Genomic DNA, 21,314 nt, shown 5'->3' on the forward strand with positions numbered 1-21,314 from the left:
AAAGGTACAGTAGAGGTACAGTTCATGTTATAGTTCAAGTGTCTACCTGATTTGTAGTTTATTTAAATGGCAATCTAATCATCTTTGAGATAGTATTGTTTACACCATAGATATCAACTCTATAACTTAAGAATGGAAGACACTAAAGATGGACAATGAGTATACTTTTTAAAAGTTATAAGTTTCTACCAATACAGAATACAAAAAAAAGGTTCATCAGAATAAGCTTTATAGACCTATATGCTATTTTTTCCAGATAATTTTAGATTCTTAATATGTATGTACAATCATACCTTGTTACTGCATATGGCTACCCTTGATTTGCATTATCTACCCACTAGTATACAACTATATCCAGCAATACTTCCTAACATTCTAGGGAGTTTACAAATGTTGGTGATGCACAAAGTAAGATACGATTATGAGCAACAGAATTCACAACGCCCACAAAACTAACACTGCTTAAATAGCCCAATATGATTTCTGGCTGTTCCATACAAAAAGTACAGGGGCTAGTCAGAAAAATGTATTTCATTTTGACACTAATAGGTTCCACTGATTCAGGTGTTACTTTTACAAACAACTCAGGAAGGTCACGTGCACCGTTTTAAGAATAAGTACAACTATGTAAGGCCCACAAATTGTGTTATAAAATAGCTGTCAATTAGAGGGAAAACAGACACAATTAACTACCCCAGCTCTTATAATGGCTACCTAGCATCTGTCTGCATGAACAGGCTATGAAACTATGATATCTAAATGTCACAATGGGCACCTTTGATCTTAATTCTTCAGTGCTCCTCAGCACATTGTATATTGTTTTTCCATCCTCTCCAATTCCTTTCAAGTTTTTTCTCTAACTACTCCTGAACTTTTTAATTGGAACAGCCTCTTTGAATTATTTACATACTTTTTTTCTTTTAGCTGCAACAAGTACATGGGCAATGTATTATACATGTCCACTTGTTTCTGAAATTATGATGATAAAATCAAAACGTTTTTGGCCAATACTTTCAACAATTTCGTCAGTGGTTGGTTGGTTGGTACCTTATACGATGTAGCTTGTAAGCAGCAATTAGCACTGAGATCGGATGAGCAAAAGAAAAAAAAGGATATAGCAATACATCATGATATAATACATGTACATCTTTACACATATAATCTATGCAAAACCACATTCACCTCCTGATTCAAATCTAAGATTTTAGTCCAATACATAATTTGGAGGAACAAACAGTACAAATTATCAACGGAATCTTCTGCTTTCGTCTGAAATACTGACTCATTTTTGACATGTAACTCTCTGGAAGGACTCATGTCAGAAGTGTGTTAGTATACCCGAAGAGGGCCAAAGGCTTGGTTATTATACAGGTATTTTTGAAGACAATTCAAACTCTACAACTGGATAATATTTCACATATATCTCTGAACTTTTATCCAGTTGTACATGTAGAGAGTGTGAATTGCCGTTATATATTGTTTGCCTGGATGTCTAACCATCAAAAACGCATTTATACAGGTGTATTTTTTCTTGTGTTAAACTGAAAGCTTTGAATTTTGAATGATTTGATCTACCAACACAGATGAGCTTTCACATGGTTTCTATTCAGCTGTAATAGACAGCAGGCTGTTGACAGCTGCGTCCTTGTTGCCACGGTTGGCCTCCAGTACCGACCGGACCACCTCGGCGTCCATGTTGGGGAACATGTCCTGTAGAGCCTTCAGGTCGGCCTCCGTGATGGCGGGTTGAGCTGGCGGCTGCTGCTGCTGGGCTGGCATCTGACCTGCTGGGACTTGGTATGGGTTACCTGTTTGAAAAAACAACAAGTAGTAATCAGTATCAAATAGTGAAGAAGTTCTATCTCACATTCCTGACACAAACTCTTCCCATCTAATTTCATGTACAGTACAGTGTTTATCAGACCCACTCGCTTGAAAATCCTGATTTTTAGGAGAAAAGCACTGGAGGCTATTATAGTCTTCTTTTTACTAGCAGTTTTTGATTCTGGATCTTGTTTATCTGTAGTCTCTAGCGCATGATCCAGGGTTGCACAAGAATGTTGAGTTGACTTGGGCAGGTGTACTTTTATCAGGGATACAGAAACATGCCTTGTGTGCTGCGCCCGGTTATAACCGGCATAGGGTATTCCCCAGAAGAAAACAGCTTTGCGTGCATGTAGTGCTCAAAGCCTGGAAGCTAGGGGAGCTTACCTGCTTGTACTGTAGGATAGTACACAGGCTGGGGCACCATCATCATGGGCATCTGCGGCATGACCTGCGGAACCTGCTGCATCATGGGTACCGTGGAGTGCGACAGGACCAGGTTGATCATGCCCTCCTTGTCGTCACCTTGCCTCCCGCTCAGCGTGTACCAGTCGTCCACCGTCTCCCCGTTGAACACCGACTCCGGAATGGTCATGTGGCCCCACGCCACCCTGTCGTCCATCGTGAAGGACCGCTCGTCAAAAATCTCCAGGTAAAACGAGTTGACGCCTTGCGGGATCGGGGCGTGGACGACCTTGTTCCAGCGAGGGTTCTTGGCTCCGTTGTAGGCGGTCGGGGTTTCGAACACGGCGTGTCCGACCCGTATACGACAGTAAGGGTCCATGCGTGTTACGCCATAGTTCTTGGCCAGCTTGGCCTGGGCGACCGTGATGCTGAGTCGGCCCGAGCTCTGCCCCATGAAGCCGTACTGAGCGTACATCTGAGCTGCCTGCATGTCTGCAGTAGCCTGGAATAACACACGGGGTGTAGCAATGATGATATGATATGACCAACAGACTGGGAAAAATATCTACTTAGAACAATTTCTTGGCAATGCACTGTCTAGCTATTGTAGCAAGAAAAGACACCCTTATACACGTGATGAAACATTCATACGGGTGCTATATTCAGTTAGTTACCTTTTTTAGGATACATTAGCAAGTGTCTCTTAAACGTAGTATATGAGCTAAACTTACACAGCAGTGTAGTTCCAAGGTAAAAGACATACGCCCTCTTCGGGGCATCACGACTCAATTTACACAGAACCAAGGATAATACAAACATCTTGATAACCTTGTCAAGTTAACTGTTAAGCCAATGTAAGAGTGTGTACCTGCAGTTGTTGCGGTGTGGCTTCAATCCGCAGAAAATCGTCGGGCAAGTCGCCCAACATTACCTGTCCCCGCTTCGTCACCGTCGTCGCCATTTTGTTTTGCTTCCCCGAGCTTTCTTCCTGGATAGCAAACAAACGCTAGGTTCTCGTAGTTGTATCAGTGACCAGTCAAATCGATTTCTTCTTGCTGTTGTATTTTATAATCACATAGAATACTGATAATTACTATTACATATTTGATGCTGCTATAAAATGTTATACGTTATAAAAAGCTAAATTTGTGATATCGAATTACTTTGCGTGTTTCTGTGAGCATGTAACACGGGAATGTTTAAAAAATACTATGGCGATGTGTCTACTCGCCAAACAAACTCGCCAGCATTATGTCAGGAAACGGGCCCGGAAAAAAACACGTACGTCAGTGACCATGAGCCCGACAAGCCTGAACAACTCCCAAAGTTCCAGTGTGTACCAACCTCCTTGGTACCAAGGAGGTCAAATTCTGTATTTAACCTCCTTGTCACAGTGTACCTACTATTCACTGTACCAGTCTGCCGGCGTACGAAATATGAAAGGGGAATTAGTTTTGATTATTTTAGGGGTGTCCCTGTAGTTCAACTGGTACCAGCCGCATATTCAGTGCGCTCCATGGTCAAATTACTTTAAGTTTCTAAGGGCAACTCGGTTTGGGCTGCACCCATCTTTCGGAAGGGACGTAAAGGGGGCGTGTTCGAGGAGGCGCATGCCTCGAGCTCCTCGAGCAGAAAGGAGAAGGGTCTGTAAAAATATACCCTGCTACTGAAACAACAAGGAAACCTGCTGCCCTATGTGCCACCAGCCATACAAGGGTCTGACCGACTAATGTGTAACTTTTGATGGTCATCGATGTTGAAAGCTACAACGATAATGACACAAATTATGGTATTCTTTACAAAATCAATGAAGAAAAACTAAACGTTGTTGTTGAATTATGAGTTTTTGATGAGTATGGTAGCTTGCAATTACCCCATCAGTATGCATACTCCGCATATAGTGTAGATATACGAAAATTAATGAATATGATCACATGTAAATCCAGTCAACCCTTGCCAAAGACAAGCACATACATTTTCTACTTATGTCATGCCCCGACACCATATCTACATACTCAGACCAATATACATGTAGCGCTTTACAAAAGAGAGAATGTATTGTAACAGACAGAAATGTCAGTACGCCATCTACGTCCATATCCTTATAGTTATAGTTTTTAGAATAGACTAGCTAAGTATTTATTCTCGTTGTATTAATTTCTTTGTCATTGTTGCCATACATTGTGCCATGTACAATTGTCGAGCAGTAAAGTTCATTCATTCATTCATTTGGCTAGATATTGCACTTGTTTACCGGATTCAAGAATTGGCAGACCAGGAAGACAGTCCTGATATCAGTTCGTATACAAAATGTTAAAAGCGAAACATAAGCCTTAATCAACGAACCGATTAGAGTATCATGTGAGTCATTTGCCACCCACAACGCAAATGAGGCGTGTTAGAATGCATGGTGCGACTGATGGCAGGTGGACAGACGAGCTATACCTCATTCCATATGATGCGACTCTAAGCCCAAGCAGCACGGCGCGCGGTTTCCTTCCTACGATTGCCTTCCATTTCATCACTGAGGTAGGAACATATGCACATTTCCACAGTACAACTTCTACATGTTTGTGAAAGCCTTTAAGTAAGGGTGGATCGCTAGGCGCACAACTTGATACGTTATCGTGTTTAGCGTATTTGAGTAATCCACACTTGCCCCATCAAGGAGGTTTTATAAAACCTTGGTCCCATAAGGTAAAGAGTGGTATACATATGTAATCATTACAAGTCATAATTCCAACATTCATCACTAGCTATCCACTTGCTTGATTTGTTGTGACATCGGCGTTTTAAGGGAGTATAATAATCTATAGCTAAACCATGGCGGTCCCTATATGATCATTACACTGTAATACATTAATTGGTTGGTTGGTTGGTTGGTTTACCAGTGTGCTAAAAGGTGAGCGACTTAAACCGTGTATGGTCCGGTTTCTCTGGTAGCGTACGTACACACGTCTGGTAAAACTGATATTTTGTATTTGTAATTGTCATACGTGATTGAACACCAGAATATGCTATTTCAAACGTTGAAAACGGTTGCGTTATATGTAACGTTACGGGGCGTTACGCTTTACCGTGCCGCAAACTGTCAGCCAAAGTTCGTGTACAGTTTATTTTGACAACAGAAAAATGCAGGTATATATTTATAGGTATACATGCACCGGTGTTGTTTGAAGGTGGCATGAGTGATTGGTATGACAAGTTGCCGATCACAATCGATGTTTTTTTCTATTTATCATTTTTCTGTTGACCTCGTCGCATCAATAGAGCTTAGCTCAGATGGCACTAGTATCTAGCCTCTACCACCAGCTGGCTCCGCGGATCCCTGAATGATAGTAGAAAAAGAGTGAATAGTATGCTAAGGGAGTCGGCTGCGAAGAGTAGCCTGGAATCCATCCTATTTAGCTTCCGGCCGCTACCCTAGCTCCGCTGCGCTACCCAAGCTCCGCTGCCTGGCGCTTGGGTAGCGCAGCGGAGCTAGGGTAGCGGCCGGAAGCTAAATAGGATGGATTCCAGGCTAGCGAAGAGAGCGACAATAGGCGACCCACGCATACGATTGTCCCCCTCTCCGCATCCGACTCCCTCTGTCCCTTAGCATACTATTCACTCTATTTGGCAAATTTCTACTATTTTTCCAGCGATCCGCGGAGGCTGGTAGAGGCTAACTACCTAGATATATGGACATTAGTCATCCGGGAGATAAAAAAAGCCACGCGATGTTTTCCAGAACACCAAATTTGATCTTTTAATGAACAATTACGCAGGGTATATGGCTTGAGGGGATCTTGAAGTCCTGTCATCATCATCATCCTCTGAAGCTATTTCAGCCGCTAATACTAGTCATTATATCTACCTACGGCTTGCCCTCGTGGGGTGGCCATGGTGGAACTGATTACTAGGCGGCTAAACCTAAAAAAAGGATGTTGTTTTAGGCGCTTGCGGCGTGTCTTTGTTTACTACCAAAATGTACATTATCATCTTCTTCAGGATAGACGTTTATTGATAATTGAAGAATTAATGTCGTCTTCAACATAGACGTTGAAGAAGATATTCATAGATTTTCATGATGTTTGATGCGCTCGTAGATTGAAGCCAAATTAAGGCAGGCAAGTCGGGACCTCTAGCGGTTTTCTTCCTACGTAGTGAGGCCATTCCTACGAGGTAGTTTCTAAACCAATATTGGAGCAGGGATCATGAATGATTGCTGGAGGAATGCATACTGGGTCGTGGAACTCTGGTTTACATGCGGCGTTATCATAAGACCGCCGTTGTATGAGAAGGCCTTATACTCAGTGACTGATGTCAGGGAAGAAGCGGAGAAGGAGGCCCGGTCGTCCAAAGGTGAGCTCGGGCAGCAGACGATTGGCAGATCTAGAGATCTCCAGACAGTGAACAGGAGATGTAAGGATGCGATGGGACTGGCCGTGTAGACAGAACGTGCTGCGTCTCTGACTACTGTGGGAGCCTCTGAGTCTAAGTCTAAGTCTTAGTCTAAGATCTCATATGATTTCACGCCTTCCGTCGGCATGAACATTTAAAGAAGCTTTAATTGAAGGCTATGCAAATAGGTCACTTTGATAATGGGCGATCGATTAGATTTTGATTAGCTATTTTGGTAAATTGACTCATTAAGTAATCAGAGCCAATTAGTTTGATAACAAGGTTATTTAAGGCCATCTGCCACACGCCACAACCCCCGTACTCAACCATTCAACCATCGTGTGACAGGATCCAGAGCCCAGAGTTTCACTATAAACAAAACGAAACATTTTACTCTAGATATTGCTATAAAAACTCATTTTGCCAGTTGGATACGGTCTTTGCAACCCGTAGGTCTGCTTGGAGACTATAATTATGTCCTTCCCTATTCTCCAAGCAGAGGTTTTGGTCGGGGGTGGAACACAGGAAACTAACAAAGGACCCGTGGACAGTGACCAAACGTAATCTGTGACAAACAAAATAAGACATAATTATGCCCTTCCCTTCTATACCTGGAACACAGGAAAGGACCCGCGGACAGTGACCAAACGTAATCTGTGACAAACAAAATAAGACATAATCATGCCCTTCCCTTCTATACCTGGAACACAGGAAAGGACCCGCGGACAGTGACCAAACGTAATCTGTGACAAACAAAATAAGACATAATCAGTATGCCCTTCCCTTCTATACCTGGAACACAGGAAACTAACCAAGGACCCGCGGACAGTGTTCAAACGTAATCAGTGTGACAAACAAAATAAGATATAATCATTCATGCCCTTCCCTTCTATACCTGGAACACAGGAAACTAACCAAGGACCCCCGGACAGTGACCAAATAAACGTAATCCGTGGACGTGACAGACATGAAAAGATACCACCCACCCCCTCCCTCCAATACCTGGAACTCGTGCTTCTAAGCAAGGACCCTTGGGCAATGTCCAATTGTAATCCGTGACACGAGAGCCCGGCCCATCCCTCTGATACCTGGAACACGTGAAACTAACCAAGACTATTAATAGAACGTATGTCAAATTTGGTCCACATCCAGCGTAATTGTGGTAAATATAACGGCATTTTACAAACCACATAAAGCTTAGGGACCGTACGAAATTTAGCGGGGGGGGGAAAAATTCCTTGGCCATCCCTCCTTGCCTAATTCTTTTTCCCTGCCACGGCTACAAAAATGTTTTCCTTGGCCCTCCCCCTTTCTGAAACACTAAAACTGCCCCCAAACTATTTATATACATAAAAGAATGACACAAAACAGAGAGGGCGGTAGGAAATTTCGTATGGAGGGCGGCGGGGAAAGACAACTTTATTGAATGATCACAATTCGGTGCGAGGCATCGCCCGGGGAAATGTCGAAATCTTGACCGTCTGAGACGCTCTTTCCTTCATTTTGAGGGGCAAATTTCACTGGTAGACTATACTTGACATCTTCATTAGTGAAGAATTGGCGAAGAAAATTTAGCGCAACAAAATTTTATTACGCACCTATGTCCTACGAGAATAACTTCGGTCGGCAAAAGTAAAAGATTTTCAACACTTGTCCGAATGCGCCCTGTAATAAACATACTGAAGAATTTAGACACCCTACTTTTAGAAAGACCGCCATTAATACGTCCTATTTTTCTCTCCAATGTGATTGATAAACTTTCCTCATTTATTATGCAAATTATTTCCTTATTTGCATGATAAGTATTCAATAATGTAAAGCATCAACCAAACTATTCACATGCCATAAATCATGATAATCCATCAATCCCTGCTGGATTTATTCGTCTCCAAAGGTAACAACAAAAACGCCAACTGCAGTTCCAAACAAGCAGCTAGGGGGCCTTAATTTACACCACTCACTTGCTGTCCCAGAAGCTATCTACCACCTAAAAATGATGAACTTGACGCCTCCAAAAAATTTGGCCTCAAACTTTGAAGCTCCGCTGCAGTACCTTAGATATCCGCTAGGAGGTCCATTATCGAACTTGACCTTCCTCTTTGACACCCCTACCTATCCACTTAATATCATGCACAGCTGTCAGCAGCTCCTCTAGTTATGTTGGCGACATACAACTCACGTACACACAAAGCATGCTGCAGTACTGTAGGAAAGCGCCAGATAAATCATTTTTGAACTTGAAATCCGTTTCCACAACATCTACACACCTACAAAAAATCACGAAGATCCATCAATGTTTCCGTCACTTTTTTTGCCTACATACAAACACAAAAATGCAAAGTGCGCTGCAGTACTGTTGGAAAACGCAAGGTGAACCATTTTCGACCTTGACCTTCCTTTGCACAACCACCACACACCTACCAAAAATCATAAAGATTCATCGAAGCTTTCTTGAGTTATGCTCTTGACAAACGGACCCACCCAACAGATTTCTCAACCGAAAACATAATCTTCTCCGAGTACAAGTACTCGGCGAAGATAATGAAAGCTGGGTACTGAATGAGGTTCACTGATTCATGCAGCTCAGTGTCAGTAACTACAAGGAACCTAGTTCCTCGAGCTCGTATGCACGATAGGGGGCCGGGTGGGAGAAACTTAAGGGTACTGAGTACAGCTGCAGCGACGTACGTATACGGCAAAGACCTGATCGATGAATTCAATCTACAAGGTATGTAGGTGCTATGGGCGTCCCTTTTGCTTCCGTTGCCCGATGACGTGGTTCTTATAGCCACCTTCATAGCTTTATGGCCGTTTGCCATAAGGCCATACTGATTTGATTATATGGATGAGATCCGGATACTCTGGGCACCCCAAAACTGATGTGAGCGTGCGAACAATAGCAAATGGGCAAAAAAAGTTGCGTTCATTCTGAAATCTAAAGCGGGAATCTCACTGGACTGCGACCTGTTGGCGATCGACTAATTATTGCGGCAACTTCAAGTTGGCGAATTTTTCGCCAATTTTCCCTTGCGGTTACACTGACGTGCGACGCATTTGCGTTTGAAGCCAAGATGAGCAGGTTATTGGAAATCGCATTGTTGCCACTGAATTAAAAAACGAAAAAAAATGATTAAGATGCCTGCAAAGGAGGCTAGAACAAATGACTGAACACACAGAACATGGTATATAGCTAATACCAAACAACACACAGCATTCTTTATTTTCGTTCTTTCGATCAGATCTTCTTCTCTGCACTTTGGAATTGACTTTGGCATTCTCCGACAGTATCTGTTTTCCGATATTATTTTTGTGATAGAGATCTACTGCATGTATTTACTCTTTTTTTAGCTTCTTTGTACGATTCATGGTATGGTCGCAAACTTTTTTTGGGAACGGACGGAGACTGATGAGTGCGTGGATGTCATCCATTTAATCAGTGTGGTCAATTTTAATAGCCATGTTTAACCTTAGATGAAATTGGTTGCGCAATCGTAAGGTTTGACGGGGCGGGGCTTTGGCCTTTGAGTCCCGTAGCCACAGCCTAAGAGGGCACTTGACCCTGAAGTCACATGTTCTGTTTGTCAGCTAAGACACACACTCATCTCTGACATTGATACATTTGACCTTTAGGTCAATTGGCCTTCTTGAGGAAAACCGGATGGGAAGCCTTTGGCTCAGTTTGGGAAAAAATGGAAATGGTTGGAAGAGGAATGAAAGAACAAATGAAAACAAAACAAAATGAAATAGGGAAATGATAGTGAACCTCTCTTCAACAAAAGTAGGACGATTGCAGAACGTACGATACTAACGGTACTCTACTATATTTCTCAGTAGCTGATAACCTACGAACTGAACGCACGTCAGTACTTCCGTGGATCTCAGACCAGGGCGGGGTTAGACTGATACAAGTGAGCACAGGGGTGGGGTGGTTATATTCAAACGGTTAAATATCAGCTTGGCGTGGTCCTAATAAAACTTTACATCTTTCGTGACTTTTAAAAGACGAGTACATGTTTTCGTTGTTGTTTTGATTGCATGAAATTAGCTTATTCATATAGGGAAGTGCCATAAAGCCATTTATTCATTCTGAGAAAATTATGCGTTGCTTTTTGGAGCTTGTGTTGGCCGAGGGAGAGGGAAAAAGCAATCACTGCTACCCTACAGTAAACCTCACCTCTGATATCGATATTTCATTAATCAACAAATCTGGAATGGGTAAAGGGAAAAATGGAAAAGGAACCAGGTAAGAAATCGTCTGATATTCAGGTCCTGACACCCCCATGCAGGTGGAACATTCTGTACATGACGTCATCAGGTGCAAGCTTGCGGGACAAAAAATGGCGAATATTGAGAAAGTGAAATTCTGGTCGACGTGCCGTGGGGCAATCAGCGACTGACCGGACCTGATGTGGGTTTGGCCCGTTAGAGCAGGCCTTTTAAACAAAGGGTGTGGTGAAGATGTCACTGCTATGTATCTGCGGTAAGTAGCGCTCCCAGATTTCGTGAAATCTGGTCGTTTGTTGGCAACATTTTTGACAGATTTTCTTCCTGTTTATGATTTTCTTCCTACATACCCGCTCGTTTCATGGAATCTCTCGTCTTTTCTTCCCGATGGTGACGGAGCAGTGAGGAAAGCACGCTTGGTCGGAGCTGCAGGTAAGTGTAAACTAATTTCTCTCTGAGTAAATTATAACGATATGTTCGTCGACCCGCTGTATGTTGGCGAAGGAGTGGTATTTTGATTTAGGCCGGGGCCCGTTCAGAAACAGACCGGGCTACGCGAACAGTTGGGGGCGTTACACCGGCCACGTAACGGGACCCGAAACAGAGGTGTCGGGTGACAAACAACAGTGGTGCCGTGTTACAGAAACTGGTGTTTTATATTTTGAACCAGAAGACACCCAGTTCGTAAATATCAAAGTCCGTGTTTGTGTAACTGTGTCTTCTATATGCCGGCACGACGCGATATTGGTGTGCGTGTAGCAGGCACTAACATGTAACATTAACGGTGGAGCAACCCACGATCAATACACAGAAAATAAATCGAGCCTTGGGGATTTTTGCTCCAAAGACACAATCTGCAAATCATGACCCCACAGTACACCTGTTAAATATTTGATATGTATATGCAGGTTTGCTGTTTTATAATAACACATTTGCGAAGTCAAATATTAGAGCAAAACACATGCAGATTGTATTTCATGATGTCTTTCATTGTGATGCCATATTTATACACCATTGTGCGACGAAATGAGCATAGATTTCTCTGTCAGAGATATAAAAAATGTACCTGACAACTGAAAAACAAGTTTGAAATACTGCACACGGCTATATATCAAGTTGGACATTCATGGTAAACATTAGCCGTGGAGACTACAGAAAGGGCGTTTTTGCTTGTTATTATATATACTAGCTCTTTATATATGATAACAAGCAAAAACGCCCTTTCTGTAGTCGCCACGGCTAGGTTAACATGTGCATAAAATGGACATTTGCTACTAAAGGAAAGGATATCTTTCTACACATCTATAAACGTTATTTGAAATGTTGTCATGTGTGCAAAAATTTGTTCAGAAAGTTAAGGTAACCTGCAGCGATCTGTTATGTTTGCGACCTTTTTACATTTCATATTTCACTACAAGGTATTTCCTCAATAAAATGGATTTGAATGGAATGCATTAAAACAATAAAAAACACATGAGTATATTTGCCCAACACTTCCCATATCAAATATCCAAGAGGATGATCTGAACTGAACTGAACTCCCATATCAAATTTAATGCCATTTAGCCTTAAGAAGAATAGAAAGTGTGACACGAGGTGGTTAGTGTCAAGAAAAAGAACATGAAACACAGAGAGAACTGAAATTTTCTCCCCACTAAAGAGGTATACTTATGTCCACAGTGCTGAATATTATATAAGGGCCAACACCCATATGTCAACATACGATAATAGATAAAAATAGGGTGCAACAGGAAGTAACTACTCATGTGTAAATATCATTCTCTCAGCTTGTGATGACTAGCTAATATGTAATTTTTCTACCACCTGCTGCTGTATTACCTTTTTCTGTGCCCTATCCACAACTACCGTCTGTTCTGTCCCAAAATTGATAGTCCAAAATCATAAATGGAGTTACTTACAGCAAATGGGAAATGTTTGATGTGTGAATTATGTGTGATCGCATTATGGTGGACTCCAGCTCATGCATAATCCAAAACTGCTGGGTGTGGTGACAGAGCACCCGGTCCAAAATGCCTCCTCCCATCATAGACGCTCGCGTTTATGTAGGACTGTTCTGTGAAAATCATGCAAGGTTGCAACCCAGACATCTTAATCTATGTGCCCTTAAACTGTATGTTAGCTGTTGATGGTATTGAATAAATATATACTCGAGCCCAGGGTGAGAGAACGTAGTCAAAGTTCAAGTGTCAATTTTTAAACCTTTGTCAATACTCAGAGTTGACTGTTAGCTCCTTTTATAAAGCCAGTATTCTTTTCGGTGACGCCCACTTGCTGAAATGTCATATTTTTTTCTTTACAAGTGTTCAGCTGTAAATCTTGCATTTGTGTGAACTTTGATTAGCCATTGCCTGGGGGACGTATTTTAGTACCTCCCGCTGTGGTATTACAGACTGGTGTTAGAGTGTGCCCACATGAAGCATTAAGGGTGGGGTGCAAAGTCGTGACAAAATCGTTTGCTTATATGCCAGGTGATGTGTTAGTTATATAAGTTAGGTGTTATTTAAGCATCTGCTTCCAGAGAAAAATGCAAGAAATATTAGTTATTATTACTATTCACCTACATAACTGGTGTACAGAAAAGTGTAATGAAAATATCAGCAGAACTGTAGCCACAGAAAGGGGAAAAAGAAGAAAATCAGTCCCTACGATGAATTTTGATATCACTAGCAGCGCTGAACTTAGGATTTAAGTAGATTCAGTCTGTGTCATGTTCGACGTGATGTCAGGTTCAGGTTCAGTTTTATTCTGCAGAAGTCCAAATCATCTCCTAACAAAGTGAATGTATTTCCAAGTGAATGTATGTCAGAGTTTCAGCAACATTTAAGAGTTCAAAACACTGTTAAACACATTTGATGATAATGCCTTCTGCTAGGGAAGCATTTAGCCCGACTTGCACTACTGGTAATTGACTGATACAGACTGGTGCAGTGGATCATGCACATATAACTAACACATTCTATATCACATAAAATGGCCTTTTAGGGCAATTTGAAAATACCGTAAATCAAATATGACATGGCTTGCTCACCTGTTCATTCGTGTAATGCCACCGCAAGCATTTAAAATAGCTTATTCATATCAGCCATGTTAAAACGTCTCATGCAATTGTTTATTGAGGTGCATGTTGGGAAGGTAATGTTCGTTTTCAAATGGGCCTTTTATTGATAGAACCAATGCTGTTTCAAGCATAGTTAGTTCCTCTTAATACGTATTATTACAATCCAACCTGTGCCATATCTTCATTGATTTTTTTTACATCATGTAATTGCAGAAAAATTCCAAACATATGTGACCCTCAAGCTTCAGAATGCGAAGAGTACCACGATAGCAGTGAAAGGCAACAGTCCCAGCTGGGAGCAGGACTTCATATTGTAAGTACAGGCGGAATATTCATCCCTGTCTTTGTTAATCAATACCTTTCTTGTGTTCTCTGCATAGACAACTGGAAGGGGCTGAAAGTATGTCACAGGAAGTATGTGCAGTCTGGTTTAAAGCAGGACCAGTGAGATAAGATTTAATCAAGGATTAAAGCATTCCTTTCCAACAAGCATTAGGCATCATATTGATAAAGAAATTATTTATGACTTACTAATTTTTAGATTATTGATATGTTGCTTTTACCTGCATTTTGTGCAATGCTGAAATGCCTTTCTTTCTTTGTTTGGCAGTTCAGTGTTAGGAGACTACTTAGTTAGTGTATTGTCATCATGTTAGAAGATAATGCATGGGAAGATGTCTTGCTTGTTGTGTTTTTCAGTGGAACAGAGAGACTGGACACGACTTTTACTGGCATTTTCCAAACTATCATTATAGAGCAAGACTAGCCTGGGTACCATCCTCCGTACTTTGGCTCAGTCTTTTCGCCCTGCTAACCACAGACTGAGGCACAGAGCAAGCAAAACGATTAAGCCAGCGGTTACTATGGCGGATGGTACCCAGGCAAGACAAGTACTATCAAGGACATTATATATCTGCAATACTATTGATATATGGTACTAGTGTATAATTAGTATGACAAAAGATTAATGGATAGACACTATAAGTTGTTTTTGTCAGACTGACATGTTATTTGCTTTCTATATTCCAGTGAAACGGAGAGACTGGACATGTGTTTGGTGGTGGAGTTGTGGAATAAGGGGATGCTATGGGACTCCCTTCTGGGAACTGTGGTAACACCACTTCACAGCATCCCCCAGTCTTCTGAGGTACCACTCATTATTATTCATACCATATCCCCACAAGACAGCCTTCCATCCCTTGGATTGTGTCATGTTGCTTTTGGTGTCCATAGATGCCTCTGCATCAACTTATTTTTTTGCATAATATCTTGTAAAGAAACCCCCTTTTTTACAACTCAAGCATTGTAGTAGATATCTATATCTAGATTTTTTGTATTCTCTTAATTTTCAAGCTCAATTTTGGAGAAGAAATTAACATCTATTGTAATAATTCATGAAATATGATTCATAAAGTTAATAAACTGTATTTGGTCTTGCTACCAGGAGAAAGTACCGGAGGTGAGAGAGTCATTTTAAGAACTATTTTTCAGGATAAATTGTGATGATGAGCCCCTACCATTACTATGTACAATGAATGTAATGTGTGTGTTTTGTTGCTGTGTGTTTTTATTCATGGGAGTGTAGAAGGTGTGTTTACAATTTTTCAATGATATATATATAGTTAAGGTTAATAGCCTCGATCATGAGTTTTTGAAGTGTGTACTATGTCCAGGGACTTGGCAGCACTATGATTATACTTTCATGACAAATATCATTTTTATTCTGGTGAATTTAAAGAAATATATCATGAAACAAAGAGAGACACTAGAAATGAAGAATTCTCTTGCTCATTAGTATTCATAAGGATCAATACATACTGCATTGGTTGTGTCAGGTAGGCAAGCGTGACTCATTCAGATCTTTGGAAATTGTATCCATTTCCTGGGAGAAAAACAGGTAACGAGATTCTTCCAGAGCACAATGAGCAGATCATGCAGAAACCAGCCTGAGACAGTCCATGACAATTAGTTATATTGCCCAATCCTGTGTAACTCATGATTTAATACCTCTTCCGGTCTCCACGCAAGCCGACCCTCATCCCGGGATCCATTTATCTATGAGCATGTGGGAGGATGTGTCATGACTGCATCGTAACTTCCTAATATTCAGTCTGATTTTCTTGTGCAGAAAATTGTGTTAGCAGAGCGTTTTTTTCAAGAACCAGTGACGATATCTAATTTTGTTTCACCATATTCGAGTCAATTTATGCATTTCCACCCACATGTATGGCAGTAGAGAGATAATGTTGACTATCCAGGGGGCCTTTGTATGGCTTTTGGCTATAAGATGTAATCCGAGCTATTTTTATTTTATGTAGCTCTTAATCGAACCGCACAACATGAACTGTTATCAATGGGTATCATTTTGAAATTTATTGTTATGCATGATTCTTTTATGTTATTCGTAAAACCCTACTGTATACAGACCCCCTTTCTGGCTTATCCACCACCTAAATCCATGACATGGCAACTGCAGAATGTGATAACAGATTTTCAAATGCCAAGAACTTAGACTAAGAATGCAACATATCTTACCACTAATGGCGCTACTTAACCAGTGGGGTTTCCTATCTATCGTGGAGTTACTTTACATGTTCTTTGAAATTCGCACTAGGCTCACTGTTGTAGCGTCCTAACACTGTGCGCAAAATAAATTGTTCTTAGCCATGTTCGTGTAGAAAGCCCCAAATGGCCTGTAATATCCTTCTCCCTCAAAGGACATGAAATGTAGAAGGATTTGCAGTTTGACGAATTTTCATTCCCCAAAGACATGTAGCTCGATTCATGCAATATCTGGCAAATCCTTTGAAAATACATATTGCACATTATGAATGATGTTGCCCATTGATGCCCAGGCATATCAGGCTACCTCAGATATATGTTGCTGTCACTGTGATTGTACCAAGTGGTCAATCCTGAACAACAGGAAGCTCTGCCTACCTGGAAATGGAAACCTTTTCCCCAGAGACGTAACTTAATGAGATTCTATTGAATAGCATGAATAGACAGATAAATCTGGCAGGATTCAGTTATAGATTTGTCTATTATAATCACTTACACTGTATGAGCCTTTACTACTCGGCTACTCGTCATGATTTCTTAGTAATGATATCTCCTGGCCTTGCTGCGGGCCAACATTATCCCTATGTGGTTGAATTAAGTAAGGCAAACATGACTCACTCAAACCTCTGCCTCCAGCAAAATGGAAATCTTAAACCATAGATTTAAGTCAACAAGATTTCTACATGAATCACCAAATGGTCTTTACTGCCTTGTAATCAGTTTGACTGTGTCTCCCAATGTTGAAAAATGTTTCTTGTTACTTGGTTTGATCCTTAAAATTTTATATTCAGTTTTTTTTACATTATGCACGTTTTGGACTATGTTATGCTTTAAGCTCCCAATCTACTAGTGCATAATATCTAACAGCACAAAATATGGCAGTCATATTGATACATATGTTTATTTTTGTGAAGCCTTGTTGTGTTTTCTTGCCAATGGCCTTTTTTGGTAAACATCAAATTAAATATTATGTCATTTATAGGTTTTCATAATCATGTGATTATGCCAGTGCAGTGGCATACTGAAGTGTCTCTTGTTTGACTGAGTTGCATGGCCAGAGTTCTCCTGAAGCGTACACCTTTTACTTATTGACAGGGTCTTTCACAGTCTTACATAATCAAGTGTCACACCTTTGTGTTTGAACTTTGTAAGGCTGTGTGTGCTCAGGTGCCATGGTTCCACTGGAACTCCAGACCCAGGCCTCATTCTGTAGCTGGAGGCCCATTAAGGGGTTTTGTGTCGTTGTTTGGTTTCTGGGATATAAATCTTGTGGATTTGTTTGGACACATTTTGGTAGAGAGGAAGCTGTTGTACGTGATGTTGTAAAGGCAGAAAAATGTAGGGAAAAGTGTTCGGTCCAAATTTCTTACAAGAGAAGTCTATTTTGTTTTGTTTTACCAATGGAGATGGTAATTTGTTACCTTACCTCCATAGGTAAGATATTCCAATGCAATACAAACTTGATTTTATTGATGACGTGCATTTGTATGTTTGTGCATTGGTCTTGGTTTGATGTCCCCCCCATGTCTATCCTTTTGACAGATAGACTGTGATTGGCAGCAATGCCAGCGCCCAAGGAATTATTTCCCATAAATCAAGACATCACTGTCATATTGATTAGCATGTTTCAGCTCCATGTAGGCCTTAAGCTGAAGTCTACACGAAATTTGTGAAAAATTTGGAATCAATATTTCTGTCTTGAAAAGAACTGTCTTTTTTTTAAAACAATTTACACGGGATGGTGTGGAATTCTCAAGGGATGTCGTTCTAAAATTTAAGGTTGTATGGCCCAAATGAAATAATTTATAGGGCATGCTTAGAGTAATCAAATATCATTAACTAGAGACAGCTGAGCGTCCAGAAAGTCAATAACTGATAGCATTATTTTAGACAATTGAAATTCATGGCAGCAGATATAACTTTCCCACTGTATTATAGCTTACATTATGGTATATATAGAATACAACACGGGGTATTCCGTATCACCCGAGGTACCAGCCCGACCGCGGGTCGGATCGCCCGACGGCCGTAGGCCGGAGGGCGATCCGACCCGCGGGAGGGCTGGGACCGAGGGTGATGCGGAATACAACGTGTTGTATTTTATTTATGTCATACCTTGGTCACACCCACCCGAGAAAATACATATTTTAATGCGAAATGCGCCAGAAGTTGAGGGAGTTTTGTGTCCTCGAACACAAAACTGCAACAACATTGATTCTAACCTCCAAGTCCGGTATTCGAATTTTCGGAGGCGGCTCAACCGGCGCGCTCAAAATGCATTCGAAATATTCTTTGGAAGCCTGTGTGATAACACTCCCGAACCCTTATTATAATGTGATCCGGATAGTTATCACACGGTCCGGAACACCCGTATCAGGCCCAGGCATGACATAAATAGATATATGATACCTTTTTTTTACTTGTACTTATGAGAAGCTCAATTTAGGGAATCTCTAAGATAGCCTTATTGTTTCAGTACCAGTAAGTAAAATACAGTAAATGAGTGGACACTGATAGAATTTGTAGCCGCCCAGGAGAGGTCACAAATTTTAATTGAGGTCAGGAGAATCTGGCTGCCTCCAACACAAAAGGTGTGATTGGGGTCAATTTTGGGCAGTAGGAGCTGTCATACTGATTTCTAGCTTGACTCTTTTGGCAGGGGTTTTTGTACAGCGTGGAAAATAAATGCCCTCAGATATCCAACCCATTTACTGGTGGCCTTGGCATCATCAGGGTTCTAGAAACTGGAAAACCCTGGTAAAAGGGGTCATCTATTCCTGGGTCATGCATTATGAAACTCACCTTTCTCATTATTGATTGGGGAAGTAATAACCTCGTTAACATATTGATGTATAGGAAGAGGCCTTACATTCATATGTATCTCTCATGCAAGGGGAAAGGTTATGTCATACACGTCTCATGTAGTTTTTGAGTTAATAAATAATGATTCAGAAAGTATTATAGCTAAAGAGCCACAAATTGTGTGTCAGTGAATGTATCTACAATACATAAGTTGAAGAAAAATGATAGGATTTGTACAGCCAGCTTTATTGATAGAGAGATTGTAATTTTTGAGGAAGTTTGACATCTCACGATCAAGAATGATATATGGTAGCCATTCGAAATTCACACCATGTATGAACATGATACATTTAGACAGATACGATTGCATACTCATCCCACACGATTATCATCTAATTTCTGTTACACCTACTTTTATACCCGTGTTCAGCAGGACATACACGTAAAGCATACCGATTACCTCCTTTGGTCAGATGTGATCACACACTCAGCATCCTAATTCTGCTCAGGCTCTGTTACCATCTATTGGATAAGTAAATTCTAGACAATGAGCACATTACACGTACATGTAGCATATAGATAAGGCATTATCCTGCACATCGCAATACAACTACAGAATATTTCAATTCTTGGGTGTGTACAAATTGTGTAAAAACTATATGATTTTGCCTCCAGTTTTGCCTAAAGATGTGAGGCTATTTAAGCAGGATGATTTAAGTTGCTTGTTTTATTGCAGGAGGGTCCAGGAGATTGGTACAGTTTGGACGCTGACGTTCTGATGAAGAATGACGTCATCAGTGGGACCAAAACACCAACTAACCACCAAATCATGTTGGATATGCGTTTTGAAGTACCATACAGTAAGACTGTCTTCTAGAATTCCTCTCCTCTTGTTTCTATGCTGTGCCATCTTTTGCAGGAATGTATTAAATTCATCAGGCCTTGAAGTTCACATTACCCACAAATGTGTTTTTCCCAGTTTATGCACCTTGGTGCTCCCAAAATTCCCCCTAATTTTTGACTGTGGGTGGATTGGTGCACCTACAAAAATGTACATATTTGTGAAAGGTTATGTTCACAAGTGTATAACAATTTCCTTTTTCAAGTGTCAGAAAAAATTATAAAACTGTAAGTGTTGTATTTCTTGTTTAAAATTTCGGTATTAGCTTTTTGGTTCACCTTTGAAAGCTCAAGACTGTGATTAGGTTTTGCTGACATGCTACAGTAAATAACTGTAAATGCAGAAATGTTTGCAGGGATTTAATTTTGCGGCAAGGAGAAAATGGAGTGTTTGCGGTGGTTTAGAGTTTGCGTTTGAAACAATAGTAGCCCTCCAGTTACACGATGGAACGGCTTTTCACAGTAGTTTTTAAGTTCGCGGTAAAGAGTTTAACATAGAACCAGTGCGAACATCTTTGCACATTTACAGTACTTTATTTTCATGTTATGCACCCAAAATGTTTGCTGTGCATTTAAATTTTTGATGCAAAAGTGTGTAAAGTTTCCAAGGTCTCATATCATGTGTGTACCATCATTTATTAAGAATAGCAAAACATTAATAGTAATTGACCGCTATATATAGTTGTGAAATTCTCAGAGTGCTGCTCATATTTGCAGATATCCCAGATGAGGAGGCCTTTCTCCTGCAACAGAAGCTTGAGGCTTTCAATACTCTAACAGATCAAGAGGTAAGAACAGCATGGAGACATGGATGTCAGTTGACTTTAGATATAATCAAACAATCCTATCATGATTGGATTAGATTAAATGTAAAACTGAAATCAATAGATACGAATTTGATCATCCAAATCAAAATTAACTAAGGTTGTATTTGATTTCAAATGAAACAGCATGAACCAAAGAAAACGTTTTGAAGATCACAAACCTCAACATTGTACGATAGTTTTCACTTTGATTAGTGATATAGACTGAATGATCTTGTACAAAACAATTTTTCAGGTTCCAAATGTTGATGAGGAACTTCGACAAAGAGGGAGACCACCAGGACAGCAATGTGAGTTTAGTGAACCTCACC

At 40.7% G+C, this 21,314-nt stretch overlaps 2 protein-coding genes across 10 annotated transcripts in view; one reads left to right on the plus strand and one right to left on the minus strand.

Moving 5' to 3' along the window:
* Positions 1–21: 21 nt before the first annotated feature.
* On the minus strand, positions 22–3,205 carry LOC136427778 (toll-interacting protein-like). Of its 2 annotated transcripts, none has more exons than XM_066416932.1 (3): positions 3,098–3,205; positions 2,212–2,731; positions 22–1,808 (listed from the first exon to the last, which is right to left on the minus strand). In XM_066416932.1, exons 1-3 carry the CDS (start codon positions 3,188–3,190, stop codon positions 1,603–1,605), a joined length of 819 nt encoding a protein of 272 aa, XP_066273029.1. In that variant the 5' UTR covers positions 3,191–3,205; the 3' UTR covers positions 22–1,602. The 2 variants fall into 2 exon arrangements, with proteins under 2 accessions (XP_066273029.1, XP_066273030.1); XM_066416933.1 differs by having other exon boundaries at positions 22–1,803; positions 2,207–2,731.
* Positions 3,206–10,906: 7,701 nt separating this feature from the next.
* LOC136427780 (protein unc-13 homolog B-like) overlaps positions 10,907–21,314 on the plus strand; it is a 35,013-nt gene continuing 24,605 nt past the window's right edge. For 3 of the 8 annotated variants that reach the window (XM_066416934.1, XM_066416936.1, XM_066416938.1), the window contains exons 1-8: positions 10,909–11,092; positions 11,239–11,268; positions 14,129–14,228; positions 14,945–15,062; positions 15,360–15,374; positions 20,016–20,139; positions 20,897–20,967; positions 21,239–21,293. In XM_066416934.1, the coding sequence (XP_066273031.1) occupies positions 11,071–11,092; positions 11,239–11,268; positions 14,129–14,228; positions 14,945–15,062; positions 15,360–15,374; positions 20,016–20,139; positions 20,897–20,967; positions 21,239–21,293 (535 nt within the window). In that variant the 5' untranslated portion in view covers positions 10,909–11,070. Of the gene's footprint in view, positions 11,093–11,238; positions 11,269–14,128; positions 14,229–14,944; positions 15,063–15,359; positions 15,375–20,015; positions 20,140–20,896; positions 20,968–21,238; positions 21,294–21,314 lie in introns of all 8 variants that reach the window. The other 5 variants (XM_066416939.1, XM_066416940.1, XM_066416935.1 and 2 more) reach the window with 3 other exon arrangements.

Source organism: Branchiostoma lanceolatum, chromosome 2, assembly GCF_035083965.1.
Source record: "Branchiostoma lanceolatum isolate klBraLanc5 chromosome 2, klBraLanc5.hap2, whole genome shotgun sequence".
Lineage (NCBI taxonomy): Eukaryota > Metazoa > Chordata > Leptocardii > Amphioxiformes > Branchiostomatidae > Branchiostoma > Branchiostoma lanceolatum.

Bases quoted from the DNA above. Each gene is read 5' to 3' on its own strand.
- LOC136427778 (XM_066416932.1), bottom strand. From the start codon at position 3,190: ATGGCGACGACGGTGACGAAGCGGGGACAGGTAATGTTGGGCGACTTG. The intron at 2,732-3,097 runs GTACACACTCTT...GTGTTATTCCAG, and splicing joins CCACACCGCAACAACTGCAG to GCTACTGCAGACATGCAGGC. The intron at 1,809-2,211 runs GTAAGCTCCCCT...TTTTTCAAACAG, and splicing joins CTATCCTACAGTACAAGCAG to GTAACCCATACCAAGTCCCA.